The sequence below is a fragment of the Motacilla alba genome, chromosome 13 (genome assembly GCF_015832195.1).
Source record: "Motacilla alba alba isolate MOTALB_02 chromosome 13, Motacilla_alba_V1.0_pri, whole genome shotgun sequence".
In the NCBI taxonomy this organism is placed as follows: domain Eukaryota; kingdom Metazoa; phylum Chordata; class Aves; order Passeriformes; family Motacillidae; genus Motacilla; species Motacilla alba.
In genome coordinates, this window is record NC_052028.1 from 18,270,024 (window position 1) to 18,288,000 (window position 17,977).

General features: G+C 40.9%; 1 protein-coding gene across 7 annotated transcripts; it reads left to right on the plus strand.

Annotated features, from left to right (window-relative positions):
* The first annotated feature begins 193 nt into the window (after nt 1–193).
* Nucleotides 194–14,688, plus strand: REEP2 (receptor accessory protein 2). Of its 7 annotated transcripts, none has more exons than XM_038150659.1 (10): nt 327–379; nt 743–815; nt 2,819–2,901; nt 4,743–4,819; nt 5,994–6,062; nt 6,268–6,388; nt 6,955–7,068; nt 7,421–7,568; nt 7,848–8,005; nt 9,939–14,688. In XM_038150659.1, the coding sequence occupies exons 3-10, from the start codon at nt 2,836–2,838 to the stop codon at nt 10,011–10,013; spliced, it is 828 nt and encodes a 275-aa protein (XP_038006587.1). In that variant the 5' UTR covers nt 327–379; nt 743–815; nt 2,819–2,835; the 3' UTR covers nt 10,014–14,688. The 7 variants fall into 7 exon arrangements, with proteins under 7 accessions (XP_038006585.1, XP_038006586.1, XP_038006590.1 ...); XM_038150661.1 differs by having other exon boundaries at nt 2,819–2,886; XM_038150657.1 differs by lacking the exon at nt 2,819–2,901 and having other exon boundaries at nt 194–379.
* Nucleotides 14,689–17,977: the final 3,289 nt, after the last annotated feature.

Consider the following 17,977-nt stretch of genomic DNA (forward strand, 5'->3'; position numbering starts at 1 on the left):
GTAATTTTCCTTACGTTGCGCATGTTGCTTCTCTGCCATCGTTCCAGCAACGCCACTTGTCTACCTGGCTGCTGCCGTTCCGCTGGCCCGGCTCCGTTGCCGGGTTCCCGCCGCACCTCCCGACGTGGTGCGAGCGAACGCGGGGCTTTCCCCCAGCGCGGGCCGGGCAGCGCGGCTCGCGAGGCTCCGCAGCGCGGCTGGATGCTGAGGGCCTTGCGGCCTCTCCCTCCGCCGCGCCGGCTCCTCCCATGCGAGCACTCGGGGCGGAGCTGCGCTTGCTGCAGGAACCTGTCCTTTAAGAGCCGCCTCCCGCCGCTGCTCAGCCCTGAGCCGCGCCCGGTGCCGCCATGGTCTCCTGGATAATCTCCCGCCTCGTGGTGTGAGTGCGTGCGGCCGGGGCGCGGGGAGGTGTGGGCCGCTGCGCGGGGCCCTTCCTCGGTGGTCCCTCGGGGGCCGCGGCCCAGAGCGGGGCTCTGGCGGTGGCGTCAGTGCTGTCCCTGGGACCCCACGCCCGGCAAGGGGCGACTGGGGGGCGGGCGCCCTCGCGAGTGGCTGCGGCCGCAGACGGCGGGGGTTCGCGTGGGCTGCTGCGGCCCACGGGCGCTGCCGCGGTGAGGGCGGGTGAGCCCCGCCCGGAGACCGGCATCACGCCGGCACCGGCATCCCAGGGGGAGTGCCCGCCACTGCGGCCGGGGACGGTGCGGGGCGTCGCGAGGCGCTGAGGGGTCTGTTCTTCTCGTAGGCTGATCTTCGGCACCCTTTACCCCGCGTACTCCTCCTACAAGGCCGTGAAGACGAAAAACGTAAAGGAATATGTGAGTACGGGCGCACCGTGCCGGCGCAGCGCCCGCCTCGTCCCTCGCGGCCGCCTCGAAAGCTCCCGGCCTGTCCCCGGGACGATGGCACTCCGGCTCCGCAGGGACTCGGATCAGCCAGGCCGCCCGAGCAGCAGCTCCAGTCGTCTCTGGAAAAGCTGCCAAGGATGGGTGCTTACTGAAATGGGAGGTTTCAACCCGTAAATGTGGGCTGCATTTTCTCAGGGGATGCTAAGTGAGGAAGGGAAAGTGGGGGAAACGCTGCAGTCTGGAAGCATATGAAAGTCCAGGACAAGTTCTTTCTTGTAACTTTATCCTTGCTTTGTGTCCTTTACTGCTTCTTCAGTACTATTGTTTTCTTCCAAAGAGTTGAATGATCCTGCTTGGTTTGTGGCTTCCTATCAACTTTGCTTGCGATCAGTTTTAGATGTTGGTTAAAACTTCACTCTCCTTCCCTTCTGGAACTGTTTCCCTCTCTTTGTCTACACCCTTGCTTCAGTTACCATATTAGCAACAACAGATTTTTTTTTTTGTAAGGTAGTGTGTTGCCTTCTTACAGAAGCAATGTTCTAAGTGGATCACTTGAGACAAGACCTGTGGTGTGGAAAAGTATGGCACTAATTTTTGGGTTTTGTTTAGTGAATCAATGGTAGAGGTTTCCTGAAGTAGTTAGTCTGGATTGCTGCAGCAGAGTGGTTCAAGAAAATTTATTTTAACTGCTAAAACTTCCATATTAATTATTTTTCCTTGAGAGGACTGCATCAGAAATAAGCAGTTAGATGTTGGACTGCCATCTGTCTAATTCACTTACATTTGAAACACTTCTTCCTTTTCAACACAAGTGGAAAGATGGGAGAAAACATAGCAGAAGGGGCAATATCTATTCAAAATGTTCTTCATGTGAAAAGTTGGCAGAAAACTTCAATGCTGTACTGCCCATTTTGAAATCTAGCTCTTTTATGTGCTGCTGCTTGCTCATGGTGCTTAAGAACCAGCATTGGTTAGGGTTTGGCGATGGAGAAAGGTCTTAGAGGTGTATCTGTGCCTAAGTGGCGTATTGAAGCTTGACTTGACACAGACAAAGCTACCACAAACAGTTCGTAGTGACATCAGAGTACAGTGCAAATTTGCTGTTCTCTACCACCATGATAAAAATTCAGGATAAATTCTTGATCAGTTGTGGCAAACAACTTCTAGTAGCTCAGATTGTCATAAAAGCAATTTCTTTCTTTTTACATGTCGTCTTCAGCATTGGTCAAGTCTAAGTTCCAGTTATGCTTTTGCATTTGCTGAATTTGTTTAGGTTCTTGGTGCAAGTTGGAGAGACTATATATGTGCCTGAAGCTGGTCATTATCAGGGTGAGCAGCAAATGACTCCTGACTCCTTTTAGTAAATTGAAAAAAAAAAAAAGCAGCTTCATTCAACCCTCAGTTTTGGAAGGTGTTTGTAATCTGTCATAAGAAAAAAAATAGGGCTTCTTCCCATCTGCTTTCTGCTCTTTTAGTTTCTGGTCATCTGCAGGGACTTCTGAAATTAGAAACAGGATCCTTCTAGTTTGTATAGGAGCTATACTTCTTTTTTTTCTTTGGCTTTAGAGCAGAGGGTGAAGGGTGCCAGAAGGAGACAGAGGCAAGAGACCTGTGTCCAGTATCAAAGATGTGAACATGAAGTTTATTTTAACAGTAACAAAACAATGTTTTCTGTTCTCAGTTCATATTCTGAGCATTCTGTTAGCAGAGTGAAAAATAAGCACAAAGCTTACACTAAGGCTGCCCACAGTGACCCCTTTTGAGTGACATCTACTAATATATGTAAATACAATAGTTTTCACTAAGAAAAAGGAGACACTGTAAATTCATTGCTTTGTATTTCAGCCCATTTAGAGACAAAATGTCAGCTGGAGATCAGTCAGGATCCTTTTTTGAGTTCTTTAATGAACTCCTATCTAATCTCTTGGATAGAAAAGTATCTTCTGCACAGTTTATCATCTTACTATTCACAGCCTTTTCCAGACGTTTCATGAAGATGAGCAGCACAGATCTCAACACTGATTCCTGTGGGATTCCACTGGTAACTTTCCTCATTGTGAGAAGTGGCCATTTACTTTTATCCTTTGTTTCCTTTTTTTAAACCAATTGTTAATCCTCAGTAGTCCCTTCATTTTTATCCCTGACGATTTTGTTTCTTTAAGTGTTTGTATAGAACCTGTTAGAAACTATTTAGAAACTTCATATACCCTTGCCCTTTAAGGAAAGCACTATAGCTGGCACAGTCTTATGGAAACCTAAGAGTTCTGCTATACTTGTGATTTTTTTTTTCTGAAAAAAGCCCTTGATCGTTGTTTTGTTACATATATGCAGGTATTTGCCGATTGCTTTTATTACTATTATTGCCTTAATTTTGCCTAATGCTGAAGCAGGATTTACTGGTGTATAGGCTTTCTGAAATCTCTCACCCTTTTGGATCCTTTTTTACAAACTTAGATTTATCATTATTCACACGCTTCTTCATACAAGAGCTGATTCACATTGCTGCACCGAGGACTTAATCATTCTTTTGGAAAAGTTGCTTTACATTAGCTGAATGACACCTGGTCCTGTCCAAACTGATGATGTAAGAAAAAAATAAAAGGCAGGAGAGAGCCACACAATACAAGTTTTTGCTATTTTCTGTTGTGAAAGAGAGAGTTTGCAGTAAAGTGGAAATAATTTGGATTATTAACCACTCATTCACTGTATTAGAGCAGCTGGAGGCAGATTAATTTTCTTTTATGAGAAACTTGTGGAGGATCTTTCAAGAACAAATCACCAAATTTTCCAACACATGCAAGGTTGGGGAAATACCTGCTTTTATAGTATTTGCTGTAACAAGGATTGTCAACATGTCATTATTATATGAACATAATTGTTCATGTAATTTTAATAGATTGATTAATGTATGGATTTAGTATGTGGCATTTCCCTGATTCAGTTTATTTCTTTTTTTCCCATTCTTGATAATACTAAGTGTGTTAAATTGCTTTTAATTGAGGTGTCCTCTTCATTTATCTGCTACTTATGCTCTTTTTTAATTCTCAACAGGATAGAAAACTAGCCATTTCCCTTATAATTCAGCTGACTCTTCTTGAGGAGTAAGCTGAATGAATTCTTAGCTTGTAGCTGAGAAACCAGTTACCAAAACAGCAGTGTGCATCTGTGTTTGTTAGGGGGGAATTATTTTGTGCTTTGAAAGAAATACTGCCCCAGATAAGGGTGTGAGGAAGTAGAGACATAGATAAAAGGCATCCAAATGTGTCATAATAGTACATACATATACTCTAAACCGTAAACAAGACGGTTAGGTTGATGTGGCATGTTCTTTGCTTTTTTTACCTCAGTGAGCCTTTATTTAAAAAGAAAAATTAATTGCTTGTGTGATTTCTGGGAGTAATGATTAAGGCAAAGAATGCTTACTAGTGAGTTAGCACAAAATAATATGTTTCTTGGTTTCTTGTTTTTCTTTTTTCCTGAGGAAAAACTTTACATCAGAAAAATACAGGGCTGCAGCTGAAACTTAAGCTTTTACATATGTGCATGCATATATATTTCTTTTATGGTATTCATGATATATGGAAGAGCGTAACTTCTTAAAGTGAACGGATAAATCCTTTTGGATAGGTCATTTGTGACCTTAACGCTGTTGCACCATAATGTTGCTCCAGGACATGCATTCATCAATGTATCTGTATGTGTTTATTTAGAGCACAGTAATCCTACATGTTTTCTCAGACCAAAATGTACCATTCAGTATGTGTCCATTACAGATTTTATATGCCTTCTTTTTGAATCTGTCTTAATGTGTGGAGATGAGTCATTTATAATGAGAAGACATTTTACTTTTTTTTCTGGGTTCTGATGTATGTCCATTGAGTGACTGCTCTTTTGCAGGTGAAGTGGATGATGTACTGGATTGTGTTTGCCTTTTTCACCACTGCAGAAACACTCACAGACATAGTTCTTTCTTGGTGAGTTCCTTACTGGCGCGTTGTGGGGGGTTTTTTTGTTATTGCTGTGTCTTTGTTTTGGTTTTTTGCCTTTTTTTAAGCAGAGAGGAGAAGTGTTAGGATGCTAAGAAAAAAAAACTCTTGTCTCCTTTAGGAGTTTTCAGTCCCTGTGAAGAGTTGGCAGGTTTCGAGATACTGTGGGTAGTAGCTGCCATCTTAGCTGTTTCAAGTCCTTTGCTTGCAGAGTTAGGGTAAATGCACACTATCTGTAAAAGAATCTTCATCCATTCATAATGTGAAATATTTTTGAGAAGCTGTTGATGTGAACTGGTACAGTTTGAAAGATGATAGTCTAAAAGACACCTTAAAAATGGTAAAAGGAAGGGATCTCTTTTGCTTTGACAGCCTTTTATGTGGAAAGAACAGATCACACGCATGTCAGTGCTGTGAGTGGTTTGCATGACGAACTTCGCTTTCCCTAGGAAGGGTGGGACAGACTGGAATAGAGGAAAGCAGATTCTTACTCCATTCAGTGCTCTGTGTCATGCTTGGCAATATGGAGGCCTCCAAAAATGACAATTCAATGTTACAGGGCTTGAACTGAACCTTTGAAACAGGGTTATCTTAAGTTGCCTCATTGCTTTAGTGTTTGAGCTTTGCATATATCTGTGAAACAATGTTAGTCAAGAGTTTCATCTTAGGAATCATGAAGTACTATACATGCCTTATGAAAGTGCTCAGCAGCTTTGTTTCTACCTGCATAAAATCTGAAAAGCAGACAAAGATCGAAAAAGTGTAAGAACTTCAGCTTATTCACATAAAGGACTTCTGAAAACGGAAGTTTCTTCCTACTAATTGAGTCGGTGGAGTATTTGCATTCACTTGTTTCAATCTCTGCTATTGTTATCTTCTCAGACTTTATTGGGTAAGGGTTAGAGGGGACGGGCATACGTTCTGCCTGCTCTTTTTCATTTACACTGGCCCTGCTTTTGTGTCTTATCTGAGGAGTACCTGTTGGAAGTTTCAGAAACAGCCATCAGCTTTAGCAGCAATGTGACATTACTAAGATACATAGTTGAAAATTTTAGAAATTGACTAGGGAAACTAATGTAATATTAATGTCCAGTGGATGCTCTCTGAAGAAACTTCAGAATGATGAGAGTAGCTATCAGATTGTAATTTGGTGTGTTTGCAGGGCTGAGAGATGCCCTGTTTATGGAGTTTTCATGGCTATGGATGAAAGACTAAATGATACTCGAAGAAGGTATGTCCTAGGATTCTAAAAAGGGTTCTGCTTTTCTGACCTGAATAATTGATTCTCGTTTCTGAGCCTTTACCTTGCCTACACCCTTCCTGCCTGTGCTGCTCTCTGCTAGTTATCTCCATCTGTCACTGTGCTGATCTTGATTCCAGTTCTCCATCTTTCTCTTTCTTCTTCTTTTTTTTTTTTTCTTTCCTCTTTCTCTCAGGTTTCCCTTTTATTTCGAGCTGAAAATCGCATTTGTGATTTGGCTGCTCTCCCCTTACACCAAGGGCTCCAGTGTCCTCTACAGGAAGTTTGTGCACCCAACGCTCTCCAATAAGGAGAAGGTACTTGCTTGTTGTTGGAAGATACTGACCTGTCTGGGAATTGGTTGACTTCTAATTCAGTTATGCCACAGTAAAAACTGAAATCAGTGAATCTTGCTTGTGCTGACCTTAGTGAATGTAGAATGATTCTGTGCCTGACAATGATGTCATACTGCAGCTTACTGAAGATTGCAGTGTAGCCAATAGTTTGCCTAATGCTTAGAAGGCATGTTTGGCTAACCCACTGTCATGAGCCCTTACAGTCACTGTCAGTAGTTAAGCCTTTTGAATCATGATAGGAGGAGCACATTCTGTAGCCAGTCTGTTTTTTCACATTGTTGGTACAAGCAACTGCTTTGTTTCAGTAGTTGTAATTTGGAAATAGCGTACTGTATTCTAAAGCTGCATTTACATGTTTCCTGTAATTAGCAGAGAAACTCAGGTTAGGTGATCAATGACACCTGATGCTAGTAGTCTGAAAAAAGAGTGTCCAGATGAGCTTTGTGTTTTTAAGGATGATGATGGGGAAACTTTGATCATGTTTGTAATGAGCAACTAAAATGCCATGTTCTATGTTGCATTCCTAGGAAATTGATGAATACATTACTCAGGCTTGTGACAAGAGCTACGAAACCATGATGCGAGTTGGCAAAAGAGGGTTAAACCTTGCTGCCAATGCAGCAGTTACTGCAGCTGCAAAGGTAATGCAGTGCCTTCTGTAATATTCATGAATTCTCCCGCAGTTTATTTTTGCGTACCAGCAGTTAGGTGCTGTGGGTCTGTTAGGGATACTAGTACTTGTTTGGCAGCAACCTACTTTTCCTTCCTTCCTTCCAGTTTGCCCTGCAGGTAATCCCATCCTTTGACTTAGAAAAAGTAGAGGGGGAGTGGAGTGGATTTTGCTTTAACCTCTTACTTGTTGTTTTCCCTTCTCTGTTTTTTTCAGAGTACCCTAATGGGGAATAGGGCACCTTTGCTCCTCTTCTGAGTGAATGATCCCATGTCAGATGGTCTTGGTGAGGTGCCTTTCACCCTAATTTTATGTCCTCTTAGGGCCAGGGAGTTTTGTCTGAGAAGCTTCGAAGTTTCAGCATGCAGGATCTCACTCTGATCCGAGATGAAGATACTGTGCATATGCGAAGCCGTGATCCTCAGCTGCACTCCTCTGGTGCGAGTCTTCTGGAAACTATTGAAGACTCAGGTACAGAGCACCTGCTGGGCCATTGTATGAGACCTCAGATTGTGAGCCGGGGGGCTTCCCTGAGCTTGGGTCTCAGAAAGGAGTACAAGATTGTAAATTATCTGGGAGAAGTTGCATTGTCTTCCCTAGAGCCTTCTCATTTAATATACATCTCTGTACTTATCCCATAATCATTATTCAAGGTGGTCTCTCTGTCATGTGTTCCTTGAGGAAGGGCCATGTTAAACCTCATGAGATTCTTTAAAAGTATTTGCTAAAACTTTTGCTCTTGTTCCTTAGCTTCCTGTTACTCCTCAGGAGAGGAGAGCAGTGTGGCACATCGGTCTAATGGAACCCCATCAGATACTAGAACAGACCCATCAGATGAAGATGCAGGAGACAAGCTTCCTAAACGTACTCAGAGTCTCAAAACTCCTAAAAAGGTGATGAAAGCTGAAGTGAGTTGGTGTATAGATAATTTCCAGCACTGACATTGATTTGTGAGCTTGGTTGGAAGGCTCTAGCTTTATAGTCTCAGCATTTAGAAGCTGTATATATAAATTTTGTTGGACTGTATTTTCTAGTTGAGTCGTACATCAGAGGACTTGTCATCTACTTGGTATACTTGTCTCTAGCTTTTGCATTTTTATCATGCCTGTAAGCCTCTGTCATGAGCCAGAACCCAGCTTTTCTTTCATTTGGATTTTGTATTGAAGGGTGGAGCATTAGATATTTTTGACGTGTTTTGTTGACAATATCTTTTTTTCTATCGTCTACGGTCTGAATACATAATAGTGACATTTATCCCTGGGACAGCCACTTTCTCTCAATCTAAATGCAGCAGTTGTGTACCCTCTTAGGCCTTCCTTGACGTTTACACATTAGGCATGGGAAATTACACCAGTCCCCACCTACCCCATTCCTAGAGTTTGTTCTCGAAGTTTGAGTAACTAGTCATTGCTCAGTTGTCTCCTTATGTTCACATGACGACCCAAGGTATTTACAGCCATTCAGATGGGACATGAGATGCCTGATTTCTTATTATTGAAATAAACCAAACACAAAAGTAAATGCAGTTGTGTCCAAGAATCACTTGAGCTTAGCAATCTTTTTTCTAGGTGTTCTCAGGTGTGTTTTGTAGAAAATGCTTTTTGAGGTACTGCTTTCCAGGTCTTCACGCTTGCTTGAGTGTTTCTTATGGTTTGATTTGTACATGATAAAATGTTTCTCCCTTTTTATGAAGTTGGGGGGTCCTATTTGCTTGATTCAACTTGGACTTCTAATGTTATTATTTTTATCTAAGATAAAGAATGCTATATAACTGACTCACATTGTTGAGCTATTCAGGCTAAAATAGTTTGAAGGAAAGTAATTGCTTAGGGCATGATTTTAAGTTGTACTGTTAACCTGATTTTACGGTGTACGGAAAACCTTTGCATGTGCTAAAGTGCTCCTTGTAATAGAATCACAGAATAATTGAGGTTGGAGGGGTTCTCTGAATTCTCCTGGTTCAAACCCACTGCTCGTGTAGAACCAGTTCCCAGGACCAGGTCCAGGTGGCTTTTGATTTTTTCCAAGAATGGATATCTCTGTCCAAAGATGCGTTTTAATTTAACTAGGATCTTTCTATGGCTTATTTCTGAGTTGACCCCTCTTCTTTCTTGTCTTCTGTATTAGACAGGAGCAGGGAAACAAGAGGCTCAAAATTTGAGTGGAAGCTTCCTAGTGAGGACTTTTCAAAGTGAAATTATGAAAAGACAGAAAGAACTCATCTATGCCATTTGTTGTGAATACAGAAGTACCGATAAAGCCCTTTGCATGCACGTTGGTATCTATGCTCAGATTGTTGGGTCTTTGGGTCAGATGCAGGACTTGTAGGAGGTCTTTGACTGAGATCTCTGACATTGCCAGCCAGGGCTGAATGCATCATAGATGAATAAATGTGCTCTTCTTACCAATAGCTAGAATGAAAGACACAGAAGTCAAGTGTGCAAATTAGTTCAGGATGTTTCTACAGCTTTCAGAGAACTGCACTGGTGATGGAAGTTAAGAAGCAGAAAAGTTGGAGCAGTGAAATGTTATGTGAATGTTACCAGTCAGAAATATCTGTGTTTAACCTTTTGTTTGGACAGCCGGCTTTGATTTTACTACTGTACATGCCTTGCTTTAGAATGCCTTTTCCTGGTTGCTATTTGATGGATATGTTGAGTGATTTATTGGGGAAAAAAAAAAAGAATAGTTAAATAGACATTTTGAGACAACAGATGACATTAATAGGGTCATGTTGTAGTTGTTTTGTCCTGTTTTCACTCTACATTCTTGCATCCTTCTGTTACACATTTAGATGTTAAAATAAACTAGCCTAAGATGCCTCTTTTTATTTCTCCTCAGCTTCCAGTGAGAAGTGTAAAAGCCCGCCCTAAGAAGAAAGCTGCTGGCTCTCTTGCTTCTGGCGAGTCATCCTAAGGCGACCTGCTCCCCCCCCAGCACCTGTCTCTGTCCTGGGATTTGCCTTTCGCTTTTGTGGGGAAACTCTCCAAAGGAAGGGAGCTGAGATTCTTGTACATAACCGATACTGCTTTACAGAGCTCATTCCAAGGCAAGGGGGAGGCTGGGATTCAGAAAGCAGAGTAGAGGATACAAATCCTCAGGAATTTTCTCCTTTTCATCTCTCTGTTGGAGGGAATGCTGATATGTCTGTACATAGCCAGTTGCTTTGGAATTCCCACTGTATAACTCTAGTTGAGAATCTTTGCTGGAAAAACTGACTAGGGTTAGAGACATCCATTGCACAGAAGCTGGAAAAATACTAGACACTGGAGTTCCACAGGGTGGGTGGCTCTCTAAAATGTTTTATCTTGCTCTGGGTATTCTCCTGCAGCTGTGTGTTGTTAAGAAGTGCCCACCATGAGTCGTATTCCTTAAGAATGGACCATACCTGATATGTCCATCGCCTTTGAGAAAGTGACTGAAGTGACGTATGCTGAGTGCTTTGGAACATAAAGGACTGGCTCATGGGAGGTATATGCTAGATTCCCACTGCTCATACTGGAAGATGAAGAGATTGGTTTTTATTTTATTTTTCTGGAAGGTGATATTTTTTTCTGGAAGGGAGACAGTTGGAAAAACTGATAAAGGAAATGTGCTATTACATGCACATTATATGATGGAGTAGATAGGAGTTACTGTTGAGAAGGAAAGTTTGGCATCTCTAAGATTTTGGCTCTTTTTGAAACTGCTTGAATTTTATTTCAGGTTCTAATGCCCACTTTGACTCCTCTGAGAGCATCAGAATGAGGCGAGTCTCATGCAGTTCCATGGCAAGCATACTCGCTTTGCCATTTAGTGGTTGAACTCATGTCATTGTGTTGCTTGTTACTTCAGACAAATTCTTTTATTCTAGCAGATGTCTGGGGAAAATCTGTCTCGAAATACTCTGCGGACATACTTGAGAATTTCAGAAGCCCTCACCTCTCAGCTTTAGGAGAGTCTATCCTCAGGACATAAGAACTGAAACAGTTGATTTATTAACAGTTGAGTTCCTCTAACTTCAGGATTTCGTTTATGGGGGATAAAAAACAGGCACTAGGGCACAATACTGGTGAATACTGATTAATCTGTCCTCTTGCTTTATCCTGCTGCAGCTCTTGCACAGATTTTTTGTCTGACATGTGCCGTGCTTATCAGTGTCCTGAGACTCGAGCAATACCTAACGCTTAGGACAGAAAACTACAAGGAATGTGGAATATGTATAGTGGAAGGGAAATTGTAGTGCTAGAGAGAAAATTTGCATAATGACAAGCCATACTAGACTCTTGAACATTGTTAAGGGGAGAACCCCTGTACACATGCCAGCTGAGCCCATGAAAATTTAGGAGTAGGGTTCTTGTTATCAAGAACTATAATGAGGGTGCACCATTATAGACATGGGTGTCTGAATGAATACTTGATGGTCTTAATTTTCACTGAAATTAGTTATCAAAGGAACCTGGCTCCTACATGCAGGTGTTTGCATCCCATACTTTTGCTGTCACATTTCTGAAATTACAGTGAATTCTTCACAGAGCCCAGTATTTTGCTGTTGACAAGGTATAGAAGCACTTCTGCAGCTAATGCTCCACAAGTATTTCTGTCCTAGAGAATAGCCTTTCAAAAGTTTATAAAGTTGAAGATTAGGACTGAATTTTTTCTTGTTTTCCATTGTCTTGGTTGCAAATTGTTTGCTCTTGAATTCACCAGTTATTTCAGGGAGCCAATGAAGTTGGGTTTACTAGTTTTTGTAGCTTTTAAAAATTTAAACTTTACAGTCCATGTTAGAAACATGCGTCTTGTCAGAAATATTTGTCCTAAATTATCCACAAGGCCTTATCCAGAAGCCAGTAGAAAATCCTTGATTTGGTTCTGCGTTTCATAAAAAACCCCAATTATTTTGTTCTTTTTTAGTTTATTAGCAAACTTCATATTCATGTCTTACTAGCACATGCAAAAGCATGTCCTAAACCAGGAATATTTTCTGTTTCCAAAGGAAATTCCTCTCTCCAGACAACAGATAAAATCTTTCATGGTTATGTGGAAGATGCAATTGTGAAGAATTGCTGTGCTAGACTTTACTGTACTGAGCAAGAGAGAACCATTGTTCTCTATATACCAAGTATGTATATGACCATGTTCCTTGATTTTTTTTTTCAAAAGTTATAATTGTGCCTAGCAAATTATTTATGTAAATCATTGTGGGGGACTTGATTTGGAAGCCGAGTCTCCCCTTGCGCTATTCTTCTTGCCCTTTCCTTGTGCATACTATGTGAAAGTCTACGATTACTGGGTTTCCACAGAGTGACTTTTCAGAATCTTCTCTAGAATTCATTTATTTGTAATGGCTTTTCTGTTTTAAAGCCCAGGAAGAATTTCTGAAGATTCAGTTCTGGTATTTGGATTTATCTTTGTCTTCCTGAGCTGGGGCCTGTGCTAAGTAGCTTTTACTTAGCATTGATGCTTGCTGTTGTTAGCTTGTGGGTAAATATGGGTCAGTTTTACTCTGACTTTTGTTTATACAGGGAAATTGGCTTTTGGTTGCAAAAGGGAGTCTGCAGTAGAGTCAGGGACTATCTAGTGTGTGATACGAAGTTGATGATGTCAAGCAGCAGAACTTACCCAGAGCAAGACCAATGTCTTAGCATGGATACTGTTTTCTTCTTCTAGTACAAATGTGACTGCTGGATTCTGCTTTGCTTGATCAAAGCCACTGCAGATCTACCACCACCCACGTGACCTCTTAGTGAGTTTCTAGATATAGTTCTGCATTGGATGCACTGTCTTGCATAGAAATTCTCTTGTTAATGAGAACGCTGAATGTGCTGTTTTGATAAATGCTTTTATCAGCTGCTGTTCGGTGTTTTCAGCAGGAAATGCTGGTATGTAGTTTCTCTTCAGTATCATCTGTGGGCTTCATCATGCAAGTAAGCAAATGGTTAAATCTTCACCTCGCAGTAGAACCCTGTTGTGTTTGGTAAATGTTTAGAGCCTTTTCCTAATCTGCCTGGCCATAGGGAGAAGTGCAGCAACAGAAAATGATACTTTAGGGTGGGGGCTGAAGAGGGTTGTATGTGTATGTCAAACTTCGTGTGCCTAAAGGTTATCCTAAAATACCTGTACCATGACATACAAAGTTGAAGCCATGACTGCCTTTTGAAAAGAAATGTTTTACTTCCATGCTTTGTAATAGTATGAGTCAAAGTTGTGCTGTTGGAAAAGAAAATACTGAAATGCGGTTTCCTGTGTGAGAAACTTAATGATTTGTTGCATAAAAGGGAAAATGTTTTCTTGTTTGGCAGTAATCCTCCGTGGTGGGTAAGGAATATGAAAATACAGGGGAGACGACTGTCAGGTTTTAAACCTTTACCTAAACATCATTGTTACCTACTTTTTAAAAATTGAGTTTGTCATTCTCCAGATTTACATTTCTGGGACTGATTTCCTTTAGACTAGAATGATTTCCTTGGTAGGTAGAGCATATATAGAGAGAGGGGTGCTGGTGTTCTTAAAATTGCAAAGCTTGTTCTGGGGAAGAACCTGTCACCTTCCCTCATTTTTGTGAATTGATTTCCATTCATTGTGCTTTTGCAGTGCTGGGCTTTTCTTTTGTACATCGCTCTTGGAAGTATGACTCCCTCACAATATACTTCCTTGGAAAGCAAGAGAACCACAACTTTCCAGAAATGGTTATTTATTCTGTGCCATCTTAATCAGCAGGATATTTAGTGCCTTAGGAGAAAAGTAAGATATCTATGGAGAACTGTGCTGGTTCTCTGATCTACACAGAGCATCATATTAAGGAGGCTTACAAGTTAATTGTGAGGTGTCATTGTGTGTTTGAGAGCAGCTGTTGAATTGAGCTGTTTCCTTTCTGTCTTCCGAAGTGGCATATAATGCTGGAAAGTGGATTGCTCCCTAAGAGAGAAGTCTGGGGAAAAAAAGTTGTGTTCTAATGGGGACACTGTATTGTCACATTACTGCTTGCTGGGCAGATGCTGAATGACATCTCTATGTAACTGGTCTGTACTATAGCTTTTCTTGCTTTAGCCACCAGGATTTGTAATGTGCTGTCTGGCTGAAACATCTTGTGGTGCTGCTTTGTGAGTTGTCTTGCAAAGTCAGAGATGTGAAAAACCAGGAAAGCACTGCAAAAGTTAGAGCTTGTAGAACCATAGAGGTGTGAGTTGGAAGGGGCCTCTTGGGGTCATCCGGTTCAACCTCGCAACTCAGTCAGAGCCACCCACTGCCAGTTCCTGTGTTCTGTTTCTGGTCTGGAATCTGCTGAGTTTAATGTTTAAGAGCTGATAATAAGTGCAGAAATGCATATGCTGTATGGGAATGTGTTTCAGTGTTACTGAGGAGAAATGTTTCCTGGTCACTTTTCATCTGGAATTTGGCTCTGTTGCAAGACACTATGAACATAATTCATTATTATGTTCCTTATAGGTATTGTTAAAAAGCCTAGAGGCCTCAAAAAAGATCTTGAGGTATGCTGAGTAAATTGTGAAAACAGTTGGTTTTAACAGTCAATGGAGACAATAACTGCATAGCAGCTAAGAACCTTTCCCGTGAGATAAGATAGATAGATAGATAGATAGAAAGATAGATAGATAGATAGATAGATAGATAGAAAGATAGCGTTAGAGTAGAAAATGAGCTGTGTATGTTACAGAGTTGTCCAGTAAATAACAGCTAACTTTCTGAGCCTCAAGCAGCACTTAACCTGTGCATTCTACAGATGAGAGCTTGATTTCTTTTTTGAGCCTGATTTCTCGCTTGGAGCTCTGTCTCCCTCCCTTCCCACTTTGCTTCCCCCCGCCTCCTCATCCCTTTCAAACTGGGTTTGAACTACATGCATTAAGAGTCTTCAAACTTTCATCCCTTCAGACCAATAAAGTTTTACTTTTACCTCAGCAGGCAACTGATCTGCAGGGAGGACCAGATTAATATCAAGTATCTCTCGTCACTTTTGTAGATATGTTACACTGGAGAAGCACTAGCAGGAAGCTTCAAGAGGATATATTTGCCTGGGAAATTCTACCCTCTGTTCCCTGCTTAAAGCCTGCATTTTTGGGTGAACCAAATGCTGGACTTAGCTATGCTCATATACAGAGTTATCTGTAGAATCCCACAATTCAATGTCAGAATTTCCAGTGCTTATTTCTGATGATAACAGATGATTAAAATAATACGAAGTGAAAAGAAACAGTGGCAACTTGGTGTTTTTTGTTGGTTTTTTTTTTTTGCAAATTTGCAGGTAAATTTAGGTCATTGCTATTTGTATGCCTAAAATCTTTGCCTAAAGCCCCTTGCAAGCTATCTGTTCCTTTCTTGCTCTCTTTCTGAGCTCCTGTTCTTCTGTGAATTGTTTATGTTTTTTATGTTTACTCTTATTAAGCAAGGGCTGGCTTCCATTTTACAGACTGTGGAGACTTGAAATATATAGTATTAGAGCTGTAATTTAGCCTTTTTTGTTATTTAAACCTATGACCTAGATTGATACATGTAACTGGTACAACAAGGCCTAAGGCTAGATTCCCAAGTGGAATGTAAGCAGCTATTGCAAATAGCATAGTTTGACATATTTCCCTTTTCTTGCAGTGGATTCTGGCTGAAATGTGCTTACTGCAGACCCTTTGGACAAGAGCATTCTGTCAGCATTTAATCAGATAATGTTAGTAACATTTGTGGGAATAATGCAAAAATAAGTGAACACTAAAGGAGCAAAAGCTCAAGTCTTCTGTAATATATAACTGTCTGAGACTGTAAAACACTAAAGCATTTCTGGCAGCAGTGGAAATGGATTGCTATACTGACTTACAAAGGTAGGGCATTCAGTCATGGTCCTTGCAGCAGGTTTGGGAGGAAAGTTAGTCTGGATGGTAAGCATATAAAGTTTTACATAGCAAGGAACTAAGTTTTTATCACAAGTAATGCTTAGTAACTTACCAAAAAGAAAGAAGTCAAAAAATTTGACTAAAATTATAAAATGGAGAGAAATGTTCCTGATTGTCAAACCTAGTATTGAATATAAACTTTCTGTGTTTGTGTTTCTGCCTTATTTGGGAAGGCACTGCATTAATGAACTCATCATTTCTGACTCCTCTCTTAGATTATTTCTGAAATGAATCTCAAATTAGAGATGCTTGGGTTTGACACAGCATTTTAACATCCAAGTCCCTGTTAGCACAGTGCTTATCTAAAGGCAGTACGGCACTAGGAGGGTTGTGAATTACTTTTTGTCCACTAGAGGGTATAAGCATAACATAAAACCACTGAGCATGAGAGCAGAGACACGTCTCGTAACAATTAGTTCAATTATGGCAGTTGAACAGCAATATTTCCTAGGTACGAGTGAAGGTCCTCCTTGGGGGTGAGGGGGAAAACAAGCTGGGGCTCTAATACTATTAACCTCTGAAAAGGCTATTCTTGGCATTCTGATTGAGCCACTGTCCAGTCAGGCTTGCTGAGACAATAGCATTACAGAATAATTGTCCTCATTTTTAATTGCTGTTGTATATTCAAACCATTTTTTAGCTGTAGGAAGCAGCTCTGAAAACGGCAATGTTTGTGATTCCCCCCCGTCCCCGCAGCCCTCTTCCCCCTGCCAGCTTTTGCAATTAACCAATTGCTGTGTGTTGCTCTACTTTATACTCTGAATTTTAGTAGTATTTCCTGGTAAGGATGAGTATTTTCTTTCAGTTGGGTATGTTTTCTCTGAAAAGAGAAGGAATTATAATCTAAAAATACAGATGTATCTAATGTTACTATGGTAATTTGTGACCATGGCAACAGAGAGTTAGCATTCTGAAGAACAGACACAGATTTGGTTGGTTTTTTGGTTGTTTGGTTTTTTGTTTGGTTTTTTTTTTAAGTCAATTAATGGTGCACACTTTCACAAAATGAACATGGCTTTTCATATTTGTTAACCATACAGGATAATATGAGTCCATGGGATTTTGACGTTCTTACATGGAAAAGCTGATGTTAGAACATAATGTAACTGTATGAGATTCTTTCCAATGTTGAGAAATTCTTTTACTTGCAACAGCATAGATGGAGACTTGCAGACTGAAGGAGGATCCAGGACATACCAGGAGCTTTCTGTAGGAAAGAGAAATAGAATCTAGAATAGTCCTGGGGATTCTTCAATGTCAGACTTCGGGGGGGAAAAAAAAAAAAGAATAAAATATATTCAGTATGTTTCTATTTTTCCATCATATGATCAGCCTTAGGTAAACCAACACAGTGCTTTTGGCAGGTGCTAAATTTCAAGTATGAGTGGTGGATTGCCCTGACATGCCCCATCCCAAGAGCATGTAGTGCATTCTACGAAACATTTAGTAATGACTTAAAGAGTTATAGGAAATTAACTTATTATTGAGGGAGGTAGGAATGGGCTTTTTGTGGCTAAGCCTTCCTCCTTGTATGTAGTGTATTTATCTCTGCCTGTATAGAGCTAACATAAAGGCTCTCTACTGTCAACACTCAATGTTGGTTTTATAAGGAGTGTGCTGATATAAGTTTAGCCAAAACTAAACCACAGATTTTTTTCCCAAGCTTTTCCTTTTTCCTAGGCTCTCTTGGGGAATCTAGCAACTGAATGGAAATTATAACATTACTGCTATTGCTTGCTTATTTGGGGCAATGAATATATTGAATTAAATAGAATTAAGCAGCATTTGATAGTTTAATTTTTGTAAAAGCCAGCTGTTGTGACCGTTCTGTATTTACCACAAGAATATGGTTAACTGATGCCTGGAGCCATTGTAGTGCAGGAAGGCTATCGCCTCCGAAAAGGGAAAGAAGAGAAGAAGGCCAACGCAAACTGAATTGGTTTAGCTAGTGCAGTCTCCTGTTTCTGATACTGCTCAGTTTATTTGATGACCAGAGGGTAG

What these genes read in the sequence shown, in the direction of transcription:
- REEP2 (XM_038150657.1), top strand. Translation starts at nt 348, where the DNA reads ATGGTCTCCTGGATAATCTCCCGCCTCGTGGT. An exon ending in ACAGACATAGTTCTTTCTTG is followed by an intron (nt 4,820 to 5,993) that starts GTGAGTTCCTTA and finishes GTGTGTTTGCAG; the next exon opens with GGCTGAGAGATGCCCTGTTT. An exon ending in GGAAACTATTGAAGACTCAG is followed by an intron (nt 7,569 to 7,847) that starts GTACAGAGCACC and finishes CTTGTTCCTTAG; the next exon opens with CTTCCTGTTACTCCTCAGGA.